This window comes from Erpetoichthys calabaricus, chromosome 18 (assembly GCF_900747795.2).
Source record: "Erpetoichthys calabaricus chromosome 18, fErpCal1.3, whole genome shotgun sequence".
NCBI lineage: Eukaryota > Metazoa > Chordata > Cladistia > Polypteriformes > Polypteridae > Erpetoichthys > Erpetoichthys calabaricus.
This window is the reverse complement of record NC_041411.2, coordinates 42,610,737-42,632,065: the sequence shown is the minus strand read 5'-3', so window position 1 is coordinate 42,632,065 and position 21,329 is coordinate 42,610,737. Positions and strand designations below refer to the sequence as shown.

The following is a 21,329-nucleotide window of genomic DNA, read 5'->3' as shown; positions in this document are numbered from 1 at the left end:
TCACGGAAAGTGGAGGCACGGTGGCACAGTGTTAGTGCTGCTGCCTCGCAGTAAGGAGACCTGGGGTTTGCTTCCTGGGTCCTCCCTGCGTGGAGTTTGCATGTTCTCCCCGTGTCTGCGTCGGTTTCCTCCCACAGTCCAAAGACATGCAGGTTAGGTGCATTAGCGATCCTAAATTGTGCTTGGTGTGTGTGTGTGCCCTGCGGTGGGCTGGCGCCCTGCCTGGTGTTTGTTTCCTGCCTTGCGCCCTGTGTTGGCTCGGATTGGTTCCAGCAGACCCCCGTGACCCTGTAGTTAGGATATAGCGGGTTGGATGGTCATCACGGAAGACCAGAAAAAAATGATTATGTTAAGTTTGCTATAAAAATTTGAACAAAATATTAAATTATAGAGGAGAGTTTATGATCAATTACATTTTTGCACCCCAGTGTCTCCTGCCGGAAGATGAGGGCAGTGCCCCACTTGCCCTGAATTCAGAGATGCCAAATCAAAATACATATAACTTCCAACATTATGGATGAAACTGCGGTGGGTTGGCACCCTGCCCGGGATTGGTTCCTGCCTTGTGCCCTGTGTTGGCTGGGATTGGCTCCAGCAGACCCCCGCGACCCTGTGTTCGGATTCAGCGGGTTGGAAAATGGATGGATGGATTATGGATGAAAAGTTTTTTTTCTTGAAACCCCCAATAGTGCCCATAGCCATGATCAAATTCATGCTATCATTTTACTTTGCTCAGTAACATATCTGCAGTCTCAACAATCACAGATTAGTTATTTTAGCAATATAAATGGGACTATCAAAACAGTGAAATTAACAGACCAAGATGTGAGCCCTCTTGTGTGAAGACAGGAGATTTTAATCCACAGAACGTGAAGGCAATTATCACATTTTGTGAAGGACTGACAATGTGTTGGTTGATACTTTTAAGTGCTTGACATGATAGCTAGTTTGAAGTAGTAATTATTCAAGAAAAGAATAAAGATGACCACATAAAAAAAACAGTTCATGCTCTGCACTAGTACCACTAACATGACCCTAATTAATGCTGTACGAAGGATTTTAATAAAACAGCAAAGATATTTTGAACAAAATAAAGCATGAGAATGTATGTAGGACACAAATATCACAATCTCCTCAAGGGATGATATCACCATAATGCCCATATTTTAATGGGTGCACAGTGTTAGTAGTAAGAAAGTACAGAAAAAGCTAACCCATCCTTTATCATTGCCAAAGCTTTCTGGAACTTTATGTAGTACTAGGGTGTTGTACCATGTTAGCCATTATGAATGTAGAGAAAAGTCAAGCAAAATGACACTTTTTATTGGCTAACTAAAAAGATTACAATGTGCAAGCTTTCAAGGCAACTCAGGCCCCTTCTTCAGGCAAGAAATAAGTGGATTCTAGAAATGATCGAGTGATTGTCCAAAATCACAACTGCTCAGCTCAGTCCATACCACAGTGTGATTTCTGTGGTAACTAGTCTTTAAATCAGAGTCTAATTTGCGTGTCATTTGAGTTCGTTGTTTATTTATTTATTTTTACCAGTTCCTGATACCAGATTAGGGATTCTGAAAGAGCTCACAGTTTGGTCTTTGTTTTTCAACAGCATTTAATATAGATCATCTCTATTAAAGGTTTTTAGTTAATATAAGTATATTGTGTCTCCTCGATGTGTCTGTTTTAATCTTAGTCTAAACACTTTTATAAAGTTCAATTCCAGTCAGATGATATAGCAGCATGTCATGAGCCTTGAAGCGTAGCCACATATTTACTTTCAGCCACAGCAGAGCTTGTTCAATAGAAATTGCTTACATGTTTGAAAAATGTGCAATAGAAAAATACAAAGAACGGTGCTTAATAAGAATAGCACCTGTGTGGACCAAGGTATCATTCCCATTTACTAAGCTTAATGCTTGTGGTTTATTCTAAATGTACAGATCAAGGGCAGAAACGGGAAAGCACTATGCTTACACTAATAATAAAGTCCAATTACAGTCCTTGAATTGGTCTCAGATTACAGAATGGCTGCAAAGAAATTCTGCTGTTCTTGCAACCCTTCGTGAACAGAGATGTGTAGTCTCTGGTTGGAACAATTCCTCCATTTAATGCAGAGATGTTGGAACCTGGACCTTATCCTGAATGCACTGGGGGTACAGCATGGACTAAACACTGATGAGGTGCCAGTTCATTTCAGAGTACACAGATTTGTGTATACAACACTAATTTAGGGTTGTTTCTGAATTGAAAATACACATCTTTGGAATATGAGAGGCAAACTAGAGTATCCGTGGTAAAAGCCACATAGAGGGAGAACATACAAACTCTGCAAAGAAAATGTCTGGATTAGCAATATAAACGCAGACTTGTGAGATTGTGGGGCAGTAGTACTAATCATTGAAATGCTGTGATGTCCCAAGAAAGGTAAAGAGATCTTAAAATGGCTACCAAGTTTCAGTTGTCTCGTTGAATCACTGCAACTAGAATTTGATTTTGGCAAATTTATATCAAACTAACTGATGCAAAATTAAACATTTTAATGAACAAAATATCATTTTTGCCATTCTTTAACATATGAGTACAGGACCTGAGGGAGATCCCTACATGATGTACCTAAGAGTTTCCTCACTTAGAAGAACTTATAAATGTGGAACAAATAGTACATTGCTTAAAATTTCTGCCTCATAGATCCATCGTCCCAAATTTTGATACCATGCTTTTTCATTGTCTCTGAGGATATAGCATGTTGTCCTTGCATCTGTGTGTATTTTCATCCATCCATTTTCCAACCCGCTATATCCTAACACAGGGTCACAGGGGTCTGCCGGAGCTAATCCCAGCCAACACAGGGCGCAAGGCAGGAACCAATCCCGGGTAGGGCACCAGCCTACCGCAGGGCACACACACACAAACCCACACTAGGGCCAATTTAGGATCGCCAATACACCTAACTTGTATGTCTTTGGACTGTGGGAGGAAACCCACGCAGACAAAGGGAGAACATGCAAACTCCACGTAGGGAGGACCCGGGAACAATGTGTGGATTTTATTTTACATAATTTAGTTTTCCTCCCATATCTCCAAAGAGGAGGAGATTAGTTTAACTAGCTAATTAATTAATTAATTAATTGGCCCCAATGTGAATGAGTCTGGGCATTTGTGTTAGTAGGTCCTGAAATGAACTGACATTTCATACACAACTGGTCCTTCCCTTGTGCCTGGTGTTGTTCTGATCAGCCCATGACTGTGAATCAAATTAAATGAGCTGAGAATGTTATGTACTCAAAAAAAAGAGAAATGTACCTTGTCAAATGAAACATAGAACTCGAAACAAAAGAAATAGAAAATGAAAAAATGGAAAATTTCGAGATTAAAGTATCATGCAACTTATAACTTCATAAAAACAGCTCCTGAGATCCAGTGAAAACAATCGATTGTTTTTTATTCTAGCATGTGAGACACTAGTGCGCCACAAAGACGGAGCATTTTATACCTTTGGCTTTCCAGGTTCTCTTGAGTAAGCTGTGTAAAGTTCTTCAAAAACGCCTTTATTTTTGGCTTGTAGTGTTTCTTCCTTGTAAATGTGATCAATTTTGGCTTGTCTACACCCAAATACAAGGATCATAGGGCTTCCTATAATTCCTAAAAATATAAAAAACAACATAAATTAATTATTAATGAAAATATTTGCAGTACTTGTTTCACATACTGTACTCCTTATGTCAGTCAGTAAACCAAGTGCACGAGTATTCACCATTCTGCTCAGTATCGTAGAGGCGCTGCTGCCAAAAGCTTCTGAAGGGGGCAATACCCGTTCCAGGCCCCACCAAGATGCAAGGAACCTTGGGGTCAGGAGGCATCCGAAAAGAAGGGGCACTATGGAAACACAGCAAGCGATGCTTTATAAAAGTACTATGTGCAAATTAAAAAAAAAATACAAATCGAAAAACAAAAAAGGCCATTCCTTTTTAACAGTATTTCCTATGAAATAAACTTAAAACAATGCATGTTCAACCAAAACAGCCTAACTGGGAGGCAACATTCAAGATGAAATACACATCCTGCAACTACACCAAAATCTGAGAATTCATTTTGAAAACAACTTAAAAATAAACATTCTGATGCTTCTAAAAAACAAATTAGCCATAATCTTTTATTTGCATCAAGGAAGGAATAAAACATGTAGTACATTTGCAGTTTTTCCCCAACCTATCCCTACCTAACTGGCTGTGCCAGCAATCAAAATGTGAGAAAGAAATCACTCAAAGAAAAGTGGACTTCTGGGGGGGAGTTAGATTACTTGAGAGAAGTGAGAAAATTGAAGTGAATCACGATACCTTCTAACGAAGCAGGACACCATCTCATCTGTTTCTATCCTGTTGAGCCAAGAAGAACAGACTCCATGGTGGAGAGGTCCATCCCCATCTAGGAAGGAACAGACAGGCCAATCAGTTGCTTTTCCTTTTGCATTTGCTAGAACTAATTTTAAAATGCACAACACTAGAAGAAATTTTCTGAGGCAGAGTTTTCTGCTAGAGAATAGAGAAATCATAGAGGCTACCACAAATCACTTGATTTCATATACAGTATACAAAGTACTGTAGCAAAGCACTGCACAGGAGAAAGCTCATCATATTCCTCACTTACTACGGGGCAAATTTAGCTGCAAAAGAAATCGAAATGGGAGAAGAGACCATACAACCTCACAGTACTTTTTCAAGTGTGCCCAGGTGGAACATTTAGGTATAAGTTTAAGGGCAAGAAATGCAAGTCATAAGGCTATTGTTGCTCTGTAAGTGTACGTAAACTACATCATATTTTCTTGGTGTTTATTGTTACAGTAATTTATAAGGATCATTAGACTTCTGTATTAACTTTCACATTATAGAAATTATGCTTTGTTATTATCAATGGCAAAAAAATCCAATTAATGTTTCATTCTTTAAAACAATAAATTAATAAATTTATATTGAGTTCAGTCAATATAAACAAACACCACTATTGGAAAAAATTATGCTGATTTAGTTTTTACATGGTTTGTATCTTCACTGAGACCAATCCATACCTGGCAAAGCTGCATGTTTTCTGTTCCAGCATATGAGATGGTCGTGAGCAAAAACAGTCCTCATCAGGATAAATAGAAGTAACTCTCCTTAATTTCATATGCCTGTATTGCTTCTCTGTTAACTTTTAGAAAATGTTTATATGTATGTTTAAAAGACTTGCTTTTGAAGAACTTGACTAATCTCATTATAGACCACTATGTCATGTACAAGTAAGAAGATGGAAGGAGAACCTCTACCATAGGGGCAGGTCTGTGAGTGATGGCATATTAAAGATTGCAGGCTCATTCAGGTTGTCCAAAGCGTGATATAATTGTCTTTCTCAGAACTGTTGAAAATGTATCCAGTACAAGATCTGTACTGTCAATGCTACCGTCCCTCAGTAGGCTATATTTTTTGGGTATGCTGTCCATTCAGGTCATTCTGGTTTTACATTTTTGAATATCTTGCAGATAGTCTCTAATCAACTGCAAAATAACTTAATCATTTAACACTTATATAACAACCTGATGGGATAGCAATACGTAAGGATACATCTGTTGAGGCATTATATACCACACTGCTTGTGCAAAGACTAATCTCCCTTAAACACAATAATGCTATTCTACCTTCTAAAACTCAACAGGAAATGTCTTATATTTTCTTTAACAAAGATAAATGGAATTCTCTCTCCAAAGGAAGCTGTGGGTGTTACAATGACTGTACTGTTGCATTATTGACTGAAATATGTATTATTATAAGTGCTTTGTTCTCTTAAATAAAAGAAAGAGGAAAAATTGCAAGATCAGCATTGTCTTATCTCCATCCATGGAACAAGTACTGAAATGGTCTTGTTTTCAGCCAACAGCAACTCATCTCTAGTTCTTAAAAGGATTTCCATAGTGTTGTAAATATTCATCAATAACCACCCCCCAGCCTGCCAAAAAGCATCATCACTCTTTAAAATCTAACATGTTACATAGAGTTTAGCATATATTCAATGCTGAAACATCCTCTCTACCCAGTCATTGCTAGCTTAGATCCGCTATACAAGTTGTAACTGATTGGTAACCTACAATAATGTACCTATTTCTGCTCAGACAGAGTTGAAGTGTGCATTACCTCTTGTGCGGTAAGACACCACTGCCACAGTGAGATGAATTTCATCAGGATACAAATCAGGAGAAGAGCTAATGGAATAGTAGCGTGGTGGCAAGAGAGGCAGCTGGGTGAGCAGCAATGTGGTTGGGATCTGCAACGATGGAAACTCCTCAAGGACCTCCACCAGAGTTGGATTGTTGTACCACTTCCATTCCTCATACTCTTGCAGGCCCTGCAACACAAGGAAAAACCTGAGGTGAGTGCCAATGTGATTCTGTGGTACAGCAGTGATAAAGGCTACAGGCTTAAGAAATGTACAGGCTCACCTTGCTGAGAACTTCCAGCCTCTTCCTCTGCTTGTCATTTGAGGCAAGTGATGCAAACTGCTGAAGGAGTAAAGGGCTAGGTGGAGTAGTGATGTCCAGAAAATATTTGAAGGCTTGGAATACAGTACATGGGGGGATGCGACTCTCATCTGTCCAGTTACTGATCACTCCTTTAAAACAGAAAGTGGTTTGGTCAGTTGGCACAGAAGTACAAGTATACTTAGCACTGTTACCAATGGAAGTCTGGTTTCCTTGCGATTATAAATTGTCCACATGTCTGAATATGTGTGTATGTGCATGCAATAGCTTGGAAGCTATTTAGGACTGATTCATATATTGTCCTGCAATGAAAAAGTGAGTTGCTAAAATGGGAGGATCAGCGAATGCACAAGCAGCTCCTTAAGAGAACATTCTGCCTGCCTCCAGACTATTCTACCCAAATAAAGCCCCCCAGTGCTGACTGGTTAATTTGCTAGATTGTATTTTCTTCCAGCCCAACAACACAGCTGTATGTGTACACACTTATTACTGACTATGCTGACCAAGCCTTCCATTCAAGTTGAAGCTGCTGGACCAATTTGTTCTAAGATCCTTTAATCCTGGAATGGCAGCCTGAGAGCATCTTAAACATCCCTCATTTAGACGAATCCACAAAGGCTAAATATACCCATGAACTGACAGTAGTAGCTTACCTAGTGCCGTGCTTTTCTCTTCCAAGAACTCCAGTTTCGAAATCTGGTTCAGTGGTGGCGCATCCTCAAGTTTTTCCAGCAAACCCATAACAAGGTCATCTTGGTTACCCGAGAAGATGCCTAGATGATCACCGGGCTGGTACTGCAGTTCCTTGTGATTGTTGGTGTGGAGACGTAGGAAGATTGTTGAGCGACTGGCAGGCAAGAACAGATAGCTTTTAGGTGGCAGAAAGTGTCCTGCTTGATTTCATACGGATCCATTCACTGAGACAGAAAACATTAACTGCAATGCAACAGGAGTAAAGGAATGACAGAGGAAAATTTATGGGAAAAGTGCTGTCTAGTGATGCACACAACACAGACAGGGAGGAAGCAGTATAAAAAATTCAGGACATGTAAATGGAGGCCACACCTGGAGTTAGGACTTTGCAGATTTTGCCGATTTATTAGTCTGGCCCCAAAGACTCTCTTTTTGTGAATTCTGTACAACGCTGTTGGGAAAGCATAACATTGAAATGAGTAGTGATCACAATCTGAGCCGCTTGATATTGGATGTGCCATCTAGGTAAATGAGAAATGTACCTTGTGTCAGCACAGGAGCCTCAGCAGTGTAGCTCAAACGGAACTTGCTTCTCTTCCAGCTACGGTCATTGCTAATTAAAGAATCATTGGCTTTTTCTATGTTTACATCATCTCCCACACAGAAAACATCACAGGCAGCCTGAAAGCAAAATGCACATGTTAATCTGTAGGCATAGGGTACAAGTCACAAACCCCTGCATCAGCAACCCTTACAAACTGGACACATGCATATATATTCAGCTGTGACAGTCTCTCACTGTGTTTGAACAGAAGGGTATCCATGTGTCTTTCATTATATTCATACTTAATGCATGTGGCAACATGTATGGTAGTCTGTGTGTACATGATAAACTATATGAACCTGTATGTATTAGGCTCAGACATGATTGTGCTTGTGTTATAGTATATTAAATACTGTACATGTTCCATTGCTGATTGGTAGTGCAAAAGCATAAAAGCTGATGTGGATGAACACTTGAAGAACCAGCATGAAGGTGCATATTAATCTGTGTGTTTGATAGATTACATGCACATAGAAATGTTTGCTAATATGCATTGACAGGTTGGCTTGTGCATGTGAGACAGAAGACGTGTAATGTACATACAAGTGGGAGGGTGGGTTTAAGCGTCTGTTTGCACATGTATTATAGATTATATGCCTGTCAAGCATGTAGTATGTAGACTACGTACTCTGTATGTACCAGTGCGTATGAATTGTGTTTACATGTGTGGGAGCATTTAGGGGTGTTTCTCAGTATGTACATGAATAATGGTAAATGGTGGCAGTAAATGTACTAGTTTGGGGAAGGATACATTTCATGTGTGCTTGTGTGTAGACGCATTACAGTCTGAGTGCGCCTAATACATTTCCAGTGTCTGCAATAGTAGTAAATACAAGCATATGTATTAGCCAGGGAGGGTTGTATATATTACTGCTATTTTAGTGACTTTTACTTGTGCTGCACAAAAATGACAGTTTGTTTGTGTTTTTTACATGTATGTATGATTGCTTGTGTTAACATGTCAGCATGTGCATCCAAGAAAGATTATTTTCATAACAAGCAAGAAGAGGGGTGTTTCGAGTATATGAGATAATAGGTTCATTATGTTACGGGTAGAACCGTGGACTCTGGGCAAACTGTAGGCCGCTTGTATTTGAAGTCTTACCAGTGATGGGGTGCACCAGCAAATAAAGATGAAATGTAGTAATTGGAGTTAAAGTATTATGGATCTAATACACAATAGCAACTGTTTTCTATTGACTCCAATCAGCCCAGCAAATTCTCTGTAATTGGTGCCTCCCCTTCAGAACACAAGGCAATGTCAACCTTCAAGTTTCACTCATATTGTTTGCAAAGGTTTTTCGTTACCTTAAAGACCTTTTTGGCCCATGTTCGAAAAGACTCTTCCTGGCCACAGAGTTCATCTCCTTCTCCCATTTTCAGGATGCGTTCTCCTCCTAGCTCCTCCAGAAGAGTGTCTACAGCACGAGCGAAGGCACAGAAGTGGGGATAGGCTCGGGAGCCAAGACCAAAAACTGAAAACCTGTCCACCAAAGTAAAGTGAGAGAGGTCTGGCACTATACCAACATGGTTTAAATGAACCAAAAAAGCTGATTGGCATACCTGACGTTTGCAAGGGGACCAGTGCTCTCAAATTGATCTTTTGGTTCTGGTTCATCGCTGGAGGATTTACGATTTTCTGAGTAGGAAGACACGCTGTTGAAACGAACCTTGTAGCTCCTATAACAACCAACATTTTGACACTGTTTTATAACACATTTGAAGGAAGGCACTAAAACACTTAACAGAACAGATCAGTCCACTTTGAAGGACCAATGAGATTCCATCAGAGAAATGTGCAGGCATTGTGGAAAAGTGGTTAAGATATTGGACTTCAAATACTAAAGGTGATGGTTCAAATCCTACTGACATTGTCTGACTATGAGCTAGTCACTTCACCTGCCTGTGCTCCAACAGGAGAAAAACATTGCTTGGATAAGGGCATCAGACAAATAATAAGTAAATACTAACCAAAGAGGGCTATAAAGTCACTTACCTTCTCTCCTCTGAATTTGAGTGTGGATGCCTCATCTCCATTAGGGCACAACCAAATTTCTGTGGAAGAGAATATCAAAATAGTGTAAATCCAGCACGATCTTCCTTAAATGTGGTAAATTTAATTCTGAAAGGACAAATATTTCTCTAGGGGTAAGAATTAATCTTCAAGGGACACTCAAAAATTCTGCTCCACCAGTACTGCAAACCAACAGAGCACTATGCAAGACCAGCACATGATGTAACATTCCACAAATGAAGAATTATGGTTTGCCTATGTGTGTAAATTAAGCCAACAAAAATGGGTGATATAAGCAATTGCTAGGAGTCAAGTTAAAAATAAAATTGCATATGTTCAAAAATCAATGAATGTACTGGTATTGAACAAAACAAATCTATTTTCCCCTTACACTTGATAATTAATTTGGCCTTTCTTATTTCACTCTGGCAGACTTTTATCACTTGGTCCATCTAGAAGGTAGAACATGAGCCAAGATGGTGGGTGTTGAGTCCTTTGTGAAAACAAATGATTATTACGTAGGCAAAGGAGAAATTTGATTTGATGTTCAAGATTTATGTTTGCCTAGATGCTACAGAATGTACTGGAATTTTAACACAACACCTTAACTGGCTTGAAAGTAGAACACTTTCCTCTGATAAGGCTAATATTATATGTAATATTATTTTGAAGGGTATGACTTTTTAGATTTTGTTTTTATGTTATTCTACCTTCTACCTATTGTGGCGGGCGGCCAGGTCCCATGCCCGGCCAGGACGCCCCTTCTACACATGTTCCGGGGGAGCAATCATGGACTGCTCAATAACTCCCCCGGATGCTTGGTGGCAGCCTTTCTGGCTGACAATGGTACTTCAGTTTCCCGCAGGGCTCCATGGGAGATGGAGTTCTCCACAGCCCTGTTACAATCTGGGGTGGCCGCCAGGGAGTGTTGCATGGGTCCCTGAGCCGGCCTGGACAACTCTACAGCCCCGCCCGGAAGTGCAATCAGAAACAGGTGATCAAGCGCCTGGAGCACTTCCAGGTGGGCTATAAAAAGGACTGGCAACCACCACTGGGGGCCAGAATCGGGAGGAAGAGGACAAGGTTGCCTGGGAGGGGTGGTGGTGCCAGAGGAAGAGTGTTTGTTGGTCAGTGTTTAGTGCTTGGGACTGTGTTGTGGCTGGAGGGATTACGGGGAAGACATGCCCTCCAGCTGAAGAAAAATAAATCTTTTCGTTTTATATGTGTATCCCGTGTGAAGTCTGTGCCGGGTCGGGCGCAATATAGCACCTTTGTTACACTATATATATCAAGTTTCAGAACTGTTTCTGAGGTACAGCTATCAACTTTTTTAAGTGAGGTTAAAGCAAATCTTATTCTAGAGTTACCACTGCCCTTTCTCCAGCTGTATTGTCATCTTTGAGTTGGAAGCAGGTCTTAGAAATGGATATTAATGGCCAGTTTTAGCTAGATGATTGCTAACTGACAGTGAGAGTTCACTGGAAGAAGAAAAGATAAAAGAGAGAGACTGAGAAAGGTTTGCTATGTGGGAAGACAAAGTAGCTGCTAAGTATTTCTATGTATTAGAAATCCTGTATATCAGGGCCAAAATTCATTTTCCTTTTGGACTCTCCTTTCTAATTTTTATGCAGTTTTCAGTATGATAGTATAATGTTCAAGATCCTGACTAGAACCAAAAGGTTTCACACAAGAGACAACAAATTAAACTAATAAAATAAAACCAAATATTACACTTGCTTTAAACCAATATGTACTGTAAAAAAATCAATATACAGAAAGTATCTCTTTGGGAAATGTACAGGTTTTCACAACAGACTGTTTTTTATATTTTCCCTAAATTATTACAGCAGTAACAGCAATAATGAGAAAATCAATTCATAATAGGAATGAAAAGAAAAGACACTTAAAAAACACACAGTAAGAGATATCATAAACAAATAACTTGGTTGGCAGTGCTTTCATTTTGAGGGGAGTTTTTGGATAAAATGAAGGTGGCATGAGTTGCACCAGTGGGAAACGAAGTTCGGATATGGTGTTTTATCTGAAGGAATGATTATGAAGTGTAGGTCCTCATCTGCCTCTTGTCTATGCCATGCAATAATGAACAAAGACCTAGAGGTTTAGCTTTATGTTGTGATATCCAGTTTTCTAAAGGGCTAATAAACATCTCTAAGTCCCCCAGAGTCACACTTTTCAATCTTGTTATGAACCTAAAATAACCGATGAGTACAATCTGTGCTTTCAAGTGTCCTATTACAAGAAAATACCTAACTAATTATAAAACTTAGTTTCAATTTATTTTTTTCTTGGTTAAGTTTCCTCATAAGGATGATAATGATGAATTTCTCTTCTGTTCAAAGTTATGAGTGGATCCATCCAGCCATTATCCAACCTGCTATATCCTAACTACAGGGTCATGGGGGTCTGCTGGAGCCAATCCCAGCCAACACAAGGCACAAGGCAGGAACAAAGCCCGGGCAGGGTGCCAACCCACCGCAGGGCACACACACACACACAGTAGGGACAATTTAGAATCGCCGATGCACCTAACCCACATGTCTTTGGACTGTGGGAGGAAACCCACGCAGACACGGGGAGAACATGCAAACTCCACGCAGGGAAGTGAACCCGGGTCTCCTAACTGCGAGGCAGCAGCGCTACCCACTGCACCACCGTGCTGCCCATTATGAGAGCACAAAATACAAAATCATTTGCAAACGATTTCTTATAATTCTCACCAATTTTCAAAACTACCTGATATTTTCCCTTAAGCATGGGTAAATTCATAACCTTCTTCAGTGTCGGCACTCAAAGGTCGGTAGACTCCCTACAATCTAGGTTCATTAAAAGAGACCAGTCTAATATGACTGCAACAACGTAGGCACCCAGCAGAATCTAGTCTACAAACTGACAGGATTCAAATAAAGAACCACTCAACCACTGCTTTTGAAAATGTACTACTCATTCTATTGAAGGAGCTACCATTCAGTGATCAGGGCCTTCATATTGGAGAAGGTACTGATTATCACAAATTATCGGAATAATTTTCCTCAAAGTGTTTACTCACACTGTGGACCACAAGAGTGAGATGCTGTATTTATTGTGATTGACGTATTTCTTTTTTGTTAATCATTGTGCACTGTGAGAATTGTCTGCTCTACAATGTGTACTGTTAATGCTAGAGTGGGATATAGCAGCAGCTGACATTAAAAAAAGCAATTTGCAGCAGAAGAGATATTTTGTTGACTTTTTCATGGAACTCTTTTAAGCCATCATCATGAAGTTTTTTTTCTGTGTTTCTCCAGAAGGACACACTTCTCTTGTTTGTTCCTACTGCTTGTTCTTTGCATACCTGCCTTTTTTCATGATTTTTGTACATGTCTGCTCTTAGGAGAAAGTTAGCATGAAAAGTGTACCTACATTCATGGAGTTGAAGGGCTGAAGAAGACCCTTGCAGGTCAATTTGTAAAATACTTAATTATCTTTTCCCTTATGAGGATGCAATCAGAATTTGGTAGGCTATTTTGATCTCCCTGTCCCTACATACAAATAGGCTGAAGCAGGCACATCTTTAATTTCTCGTACCAGCAGATTCCTGATAAAAAGGATCTCTTAATGTTTAGGTATACAAAACAACCCAAGCTGCTGCACTAATTTAGACATTCAGAAAGCTGACACACAGTTCTGGGTTCTTTCCAGAATTCTTCATGTTTAATGTATCATTAAGAGGCATTTTACAAACCTTTTTACGAAGAAATATTGAATGGTAGGGTCAAATAAACATATAAGTGCTTTAGCCTCACATGCTTATTTCTCTCATTCCCTGTTATAAGTAAAGATGCTCCTATTATTTGCCTCAAGCCTCAACTCTTTCCTAGGTCCAATTCCATTGCCCACCCAATTAGTTCAATGTGCACCTGTGAATTTCAGGTCTGGATTTCTTTGACTTTACTGGTGCCGTCATTTTTATTGAATGGCCCACTGAGACATACATTGCATTTTTAATTGTATTTCTTTAACCCAGCATTAGATACCTGCAAAAATGTAAAGCATAAGCACCTTCCAATTCTGCTCAAGATGATAATATCTAATAAAACCCTTACTTCACCATTTTCTGGGGGGTCTCCATTGCCGAAGGTACTAGTTACCACCAACACCAATGTTTCATGCTCCAAGTGCACAACATCGTATTCATCCATGAACATCACCTGCAAAGAAATGGTTTACATTCATTCACTGTTTTTCATTGTCAAATGACCTTTTAATATTGTGTTATTTAGTCACAAAAATAAACAGCATATTCAGTTCTACATTTATGCATATTTTCCAATACTCGGTCATGGAGATATCAGTCCAAATCTATCCTGGTAGTATCGGGTGCAAGTCAGAAACCCACTCTAAATGGCAGGCCATTCCATTCACTCACACTGGGCCAGTAAACCTACCAAACATCATTCAAATGTAGCAGGGAAACAACAGGGACATAGGGAGAACAAGCAAATGCCAGGCAGTAAACTTTTACGCCATATCCTTCACATCCAATGTAGCCACAGATGGCTTTGACTCCTCCAGGGCCCATTTTAATGTAACAAGGAGGACCTGGGAAATTAATTGATGAATAGTTGTAGATATATCAATCTCACATATAAGCTGAATAATTATTTTTCTTAACAATAGTGATCGCAACTCTATTTTATTCATTGACATTCCTTTCTGATTTTCCAGCCAGCCTGACTTAATGGTGTTTTTGCTACAATTAATTACCATTAATATTCTCAAGAAGACATCAATTGATTTCTTCATTATCAGTAACTGTCAATGCCCCTTCATCATTTTTGGTTTATTTGGCCTGTAGCCCCTCTTTCTCTCTCTTGCTACTGCTGTTCAAGTTGTACCCTCAGGATCCTTCAGCCTGCCCTGCAATGCAATTTCATGCCTGGAAAGAGCCAAAGTAATTCTCGAGAAGGGAGGACTGAAGAGTAAGTGCAACACTCACTTGCATCATAAACCTCCAATAGGGAAATTGACAAGTCCTGCTGATTTTAAACTATACCAGTGTAATCCACTATTGAGACAAAAACACTTCAAGAATTATTAGTTCAGGTACTTTGTGGCACAAAACCACATATCACTGGGAAATTACTTCAGTCCTATCACTACCTGCAGACTGGATTAGTTTCATATATATTTTTTCTTTTCACGACTTATTATTATTTTTTTTTTTTGCTTCTGATAATTGTCCTGAAACTAAACCCCTCCAGCTCCTGAACGTTTTCAATTATTCTGATTAACAATTAAGGAGAAGTTAAATTTTATAATGTGGTAGCCTTTTTCAGGCAGGAAGACCCAGTTTTGTGTTAGGATCTTTCTAAATATTGAGTGTTACAGTAAAAAAATTCTCCCTGCTGTTGATCATTTCATTTAGTCAACCTCGTATTTATTTTATGTAAAACATTTTGTAGTGACACTACTAGAAATTGTTTTTCTGAATGAAGTAACTTGTATTTTGCACTGTTCTTTTGACACAGCTATTTCATGTTAAAATGACCCATCCATAGATCATCAGGTCAACATGGTTTAATTCAGAGCTGTACAGTAAAAACCACAAAAACTGAGATTTTTTGGATCATTTATATGAATGGAATCTCAATGCTACAGACATCTTGGCTTCTTTGCAGTAGATGGCCACTTTCTATGTTAACGCTTTCCAGCTGACTTCAAGTCTTCTCAGGAGGGTGTCCAGTGCAAATGTGAGGAAGCACAAATGGTAATAGGTCTGTGTCACATACATTGCTGGGAACTGAGGTGGATTTTCTTTGTATAATACTGTGAGCACGCGCAGCACGGTGGCGCAGTGGATAGCGCTGCTGCCTCGCAGTTAGGAGACCTGGGTTCGCTTCCTGGGTCCTTCCTGCGTGGAGTTTGCATGCTCTCCCCGTGTCTGCGTGGGTTTCCTCTCACAGTCCAAACACATGCAGGTTAGGTGCATTGGTGATCCTAAATTGTTCCTAGTGTGTGCTTGGTGTGTGTGTGTGTATGCCCTGCGGTGGGCTAGCGCCCTGCCCGGGGTTTGTTTCCTGCCTTGCACTCTGTGCTGGCTGGGATTGGCTCCAGCAGACCCCCATGACCCTGTGTTCGGATTCAGTGGGTTGGAAAATGGATGGATGAACAAATTTCTCTTTTAAATTGCAGCCTCACAATCCCAGGACCCTTGTTTGATGCTTATCTGGCGATATTCTTTATGAAGTCTGAATTGGCCACCATTAGTCCAAATTAGGAAGAGACAGGTATAGAAAAGGATGGCAGCATCTCATATAATGTGCCAACTCATAGAGGACAAGCAGCTCATAAGAGGTGTCATAATGAGCAAACTCCTCAGTACAGACAAATCCTAAAATACTTTTCAAAAGCATAATTAATAGTACCACAAAGCATATTCTAACATAGGTTTAGTAAGAGTATCAGGAGAATCATTTCACTGTTGCTGTATTTTTATATCGCCTTTCTTAATTAGCACCATGGAAAAGTATTATGCAAGATTAACATTGCCGGTCAGCATGCTCTGATCTCTCAAAAGTAAAATCTATTATAAATTCTTAATTTGTGACTCCAGATTTAAGAAAGAGTTTTGTTACCTTTGCATCAAAAGCATGTTTGAAGATTTCACATAAGGTTTTTGCATAGGCTTCGGATTTGCCCGTTTCTGTGGCGTACAGTATTGTTGCTTTTACTCTCTTTGCCATTGCCTGGCCCATCAGCTTGGCAGAAAACTTGACAGCCCTTTAAAAGCAAGACGGGAATGTCAAAGTATTGCAACTTAGTTTATGGAAAGTGGCCATGCAGCTTCTCAGGCACCATCTAATTGACCTCTCTGAGCAGACATGCTAATTAATCAACTTTTCCAACTCATAAGAATTGAAACATTTTATTTACATTTGCACCAGGTCATCAAGACCAGCATATTGGTGTCTTAGCACTTACTTGGCTAGTTTCTTAAAACCAATTGCTCTTTTCTTGGTTGGTGTTCCATTCACCCCCTTCCATATGTAAGTGTGCCAGGGATCAGGCTGCAACAAGAAACACGGGTACTGATTAGGATAAAGGTAGACGTCATGCAAACATGTTTTATGACTGTATTTAGTCCATTATTGCTGTATTACCAATATAGAAAGGCAGCAATGCTTGTTTTATCAAGGACCTTTCAAAACTACTCAAAATGAATGACTGACAATGAGCTATCAACTAGATAATTACTTTACATATTTATTTTGATTGGCTTTTTTATAGTTACCAGTTCAGAAATAAGACCAAATGAAGAACAAGCCTACAAGAGTGCAAGGCAGACTGCAGGTCTTAGGCACAGATGTGCAGTTCAGTCATTCTCTCAGAGGTTATCCATGCATAGCTGTTGCACTTTCAGCACCTCTACACAAACATCAAAGGCACTGCTCCAAAGCTGGCAGCTAAAGCTGAGAACACTGCACTGAACACTAAAGAGTAGCAGTCTAGCAATGTAATAGTTAATGAGGCAAATCTGCACAACAAGTTATTAGCAAGTAGTCACATAGGGCAGTGGTCCTTACAGCCACTAGATATCATGTTCACAAATTGTTTTGAACAGCCTACTTGATCTTTGACCTGTCCTGTGCCCTCTGCTGTCTGTCTTCAGTTCTAATCCTGACTTACCTGGTACTCAAAGCAAGGTGTCAGCCGATAGTTCAGCATCTCTTGGTGAAATACTGGAGTAATGCTGCCTGACATGGGAGGAACTAACCAGACCCAATCACCAGGGCATCCTCCTCGTACCCTGAACTCATTCTCCATGTGCTTCATGAAAGATTCAGTAGCAGAATGGTGGTCCACAATGGTGACCTTTGAACTCTGGAAGACAGCAATGAGACAGGCATTGGTAAGGCATACACTTGTCATTAATTGCCACAAAAGAATGCTAAAAAGTTGTTTTTTATAATTATTATTAATGACTTGGGCAACTAAATTGTCAAAGAATGCCCATTGTTAGCCCAACTGTGAAAAGGTAAACTTTATTATCTGAAAACCTGTCTTTCTGACTTAGCCATTTGGAGAAATACCTGGAAGCTATGTAAGACAGCAATGTTGATCTCTACCAGGGCTTGATCCTTCCACAAAGAGGATGTTTTTTGGGTTTCCAGACCCATTTTCTGTGCAACATCCTGAATAAGGACAACCAAGGTAAATAATGGAAAGAAATGAAAAAAAAAAGTCATTAGCGGGCATAACACAGCAACAGTAATATCACATCCATTTGCTATTTTGAAAGGTCCTTCAGAGCCTCAGACATATAAGATTCACCTGGTGAATACATTATAATAAGCCTCCATCCAGGCTTTCTAGGTGGGAATATACAGTGGGCTGTAGAATAAATATCAAAATCATCAACAAATCATTAACAAAATAACTCCTGATGTTACAGCCATTTGTACAGTGGTAAAGTGAGACTTATCAGATGATGCTATTGATATTACACAGCAATCACATGTGAGTGGCAGAAGTAATAAAGATAAGACTCTCATTGCCTGAGCATTTGTATTCTTGGCTTTGCAACAGCCATTTTTAAGGTCCCCATAATTTAAAACTTTCTGCTATTTTGTGATTTTTTGACATTTGGTCTTGTTATTGGATTTTCAAATTTTGTTTAATAATTTAGTTCTTGTTTCCAATCCTGTTTATAAAACTCTTACCAGCTTCTGCATTTGTTCTTAACATATTTGTCATTGTTATCTACTGTGTTTCTGTTTATGATGTCCTGTATATTTTTAAAACATGCCTTAAGGGCGTGATGGAATTAGCAATTGGACACTACATACCCCAATGATGTTATAGCGAGAGCTATCACAGTAATCACGGACGCCGATCTCAGTTCCCATGTACCAGCCACTGAAAGGGCAGGCAGTGAATTCCAGCCCTCCTATCTCTAGCAGCATACTGGACACAGCTGGCAGACCATACCACTTCAGATTTAAATCTGTGAACCATTCAAACCTGCAAAAATATATTCGCAAGAAACCCATAAGATGACATTTCTACCCTTCAGTCTGGTAAACTGAGATCATAGCCTCAAAAGCCAATGTTAACATGGGGTGTTACCTTTATCTGGGGAGCTCAGCCACTAAAAGGATAACTGGGGCAAGGGCACTACCAATATGACACAGTATAGGGTTAACCTCCACATTAGATGCCCAGGAGAGAGGTGGTAGGTAAGGTCCAGCACATACCAGTGTAGAAACACAGGAACTACTTGGGATGGTATGCTTCTATATGTGTGTGTTGCTTGCCCATAAAGGAAAGAGATGGGCCACTAGCAAGACTGTTAGATAGCAAGATGACTCAGGTTTAAGCCTGAAAGTCTACCCAAGAATACTAAATTCAGAAGAAGAATGAGCAGGCCAGGATACCTGACTGACAGATAGGCTAGGGAGGGGTTTCCTACCCAAGCAACCAGAAGTAACACGGCGCCAGAAGAAAATATGAGACCATGTTGAATTGAAAACTAAAGGTTTGTCTTGGATCCCTGGGACCTCATGTATTACGCAGTGCGTATAATTCACAATTAAACAAGGCGTACAGACAGGCTAAAGTGGAAATGTACGTATGCACAAAATATCCAGATGCATACATTTGTGCGTACACCAAGTTCCACACCCTTCCCCTTTACAAATCCCAGCGAACATAAAATTTAACGCACATGCAAACTCCTACAGCCTCACCCTGACACCTCCCAAAATTTTGCATATTTTAATATGCAGTTAAATATAAATATCAACTTCTGTTCAGTGTTTAGTTAAAAAACAATGGAAAAGGCATGTGAAAAAAAGAATAATTTCAGCGGATGCAAAGTGGAAGCAAAAAAAAATATACTATTTGTTGGCTTACACAGTCGTATAAGCAGCAAAAGTGTGGCAGAGACACTTCAAAGTCCAAGTTCAGAAAGTCACACAATGCCCGAAAATAAAAAAGAAGTGGTCAGATACCACAGCACACTGTCTGTTTATTCTGTTTCAGACAATATTACAAAAGCTGACCCCTGTGCAATGCTCAGGTAGCTTCTTACATATCTCTGCCTCAGAAACTGCTGGACGACCATCTGGCTGTGTGCTGATGGACACTGTTCTGGAGTCACAAAATGCAATACTGGATGCTGTAAGAGATGTGTACTATGAACTAAGGAATATAAGGGCTATACTATGTGATACAGACCACAAATTAAGTGAATTGGTTAAAAAATAAATAATGCATCTGATTACTTGTTTTTACATCTGTTAATTACATTCAAACGAAGTTGTATCGCTGTCCAACTTGGCTGATCATTTGGTGGGTCAAAATCAGGTTCATCATCATGCATCTATTCAGGTACTGTACATGCAGCAGCATATTAATAGAGTGGAAATGCTATTTACATAAGCAAATTCATTCTCTGTAGGTGCCTTTATAGTGTAGCGATGGCACAGAGTGCCATCATACAACGGATTGATTCTCTGTGCTTTACTTATATCTTATATCATTGAAAGATGCTGAGAAATTAGTTCACGCGTTTGTTTTCAGTCGACTAGATTACTGTAATGCAGTCCTCTCAGGAATACCCAAAAAAAGACATAAATCGTTTGCAACAAGTGCAGAATGCACCTGCTAGAATCCTAACAAGGAAAAGAAAATCCGAGCACATTTCTCCAGTTTTGATGTCACTACACTGGTTACCTGTGTCATTCAGGATTGACTTTTAAATTCTGCTTATGGTTTATAAAGCCTTAAATAATCTCGCCCCATCTTATATATCGGAATGTCTGACATCTTATATTCCAAATCATAATCTCAGATCTTCAAATGAGTGTCTCCTTAGAATTCCGAGAGCAAAACTTAAAAGAAGTGGTGAGGCGGCCTTCTGCTGTTATGCACCTAAAATCTGGAATAGCCTGTCAATAGGAATTCGCCAGGCTAATACAGTGGAGCACTTCAGAAAACTGCTGAAAACACATTATTTTAACATGGCCTTCTCATAATTTCACTATAATTTAATCCTGATACTCTGTATATCCAATTCATTATAATAACTATCCATGGTAGCTCTAAAATCTGTACTAACCCCTATTCTCTCTTCTGTTTCTTTTTCCGGTGTCCTTTTGGTGGTGGTTTTCGCCACCACCATCTACTCAAAGCACCGTGATGTTCCAACACTGAAGAATTAAAAGCCAGATGTCTGCATGTCCATCATCATCAAGTCCTTCCGTGAGAACCCTAGACACAAGAGGACTATTTCATTTATGTTAGGTAGAATGCCCAGAGGGGACTGGGCGGTCTCGTGGCCTGGAACCCCTGCAGATTTTATTTTTTTCTCCAGTCGTCTGGAGTTTTTTTTGTTTTTTCTGTCCATCCTGGCCATCGGACCTTACTCTTTTTTTTATGTTAACTAATATTGCCTTATTTTAATTTCTTATGTTGTTTTTTTTATTTACTGTTCTTCATTATGTAAAGCA

At 39.6% G+C, this 21,329-nt stretch overlaps 1 protein-coding gene across 1 annotated transcript in view; it reads right to left on the bottom strand.

Moving 5' to 3' along the window:
* nos1 (nitric oxide synthase 1 (neuronal)) overlaps positions 1 to 21,329 on the bottom strand; it is a 66,623-nt gene that overhangs the window by 11,792 nt on the left and 33,502 nt on the right. Inside the window, exons 10-26 of the mRNA XM_028824481.2 lie at positions 18,666 to 18,840; positions 17,910 to 18,011; positions 17,506 to 17,700; positions 16,801 to 16,886; positions 16,455 to 16,599; positions 13,923 to 14,027; positions 9,802 to 9,860; positions 9,369 to 9,485; positions 9,114 to 9,288; positions 7,744 to 7,882; positions 7,574 to 7,652; positions 7,162 to 7,355; positions 6,470 to 6,639; positions 6,165 to 6,375; positions 4,338 to 4,425; positions 3,755 to 3,876; positions 3,494 to 3,642 (exon numbers count right to left, since the gene is read on the bottom strand). Coding sequence (XP_028680314.1) covers positions 3,494 to 3,642; positions 3,755 to 3,876; positions 4,338 to 4,425; positions 6,165 to 6,375; positions 6,470 to 6,639; positions 7,162 to 7,355; positions 7,574 to 7,652; positions 7,744 to 7,882; positions 9,114 to 9,288; positions 9,369 to 9,485; positions 9,802 to 9,860; positions 13,923 to 14,027; positions 16,455 to 16,599; positions 16,801 to 16,886; positions 17,506 to 17,700; positions 17,910 to 18,011; positions 18,666 to 18,840 — 2,311 coding nt within the window. The remainder of the gene's footprint in view (positions 1 to 3,493; positions 3,643 to 3,754; positions 3,877 to 4,337; positions 4,426 to 6,164; positions 6,376 to 6,469; positions 6,640 to 7,161; positions 7,356 to 7,573; positions 7,653 to 7,743; positions 7,883 to 9,113; positions 9,289 to 9,368; positions 9,486 to 9,801; positions 9,861 to 13,922; positions 14,028 to 16,454; positions 16,600 to 16,800; positions 16,887 to 17,505; positions 17,701 to 17,909; positions 18,012 to 18,665; positions 18,841 to 21,329) is intronic.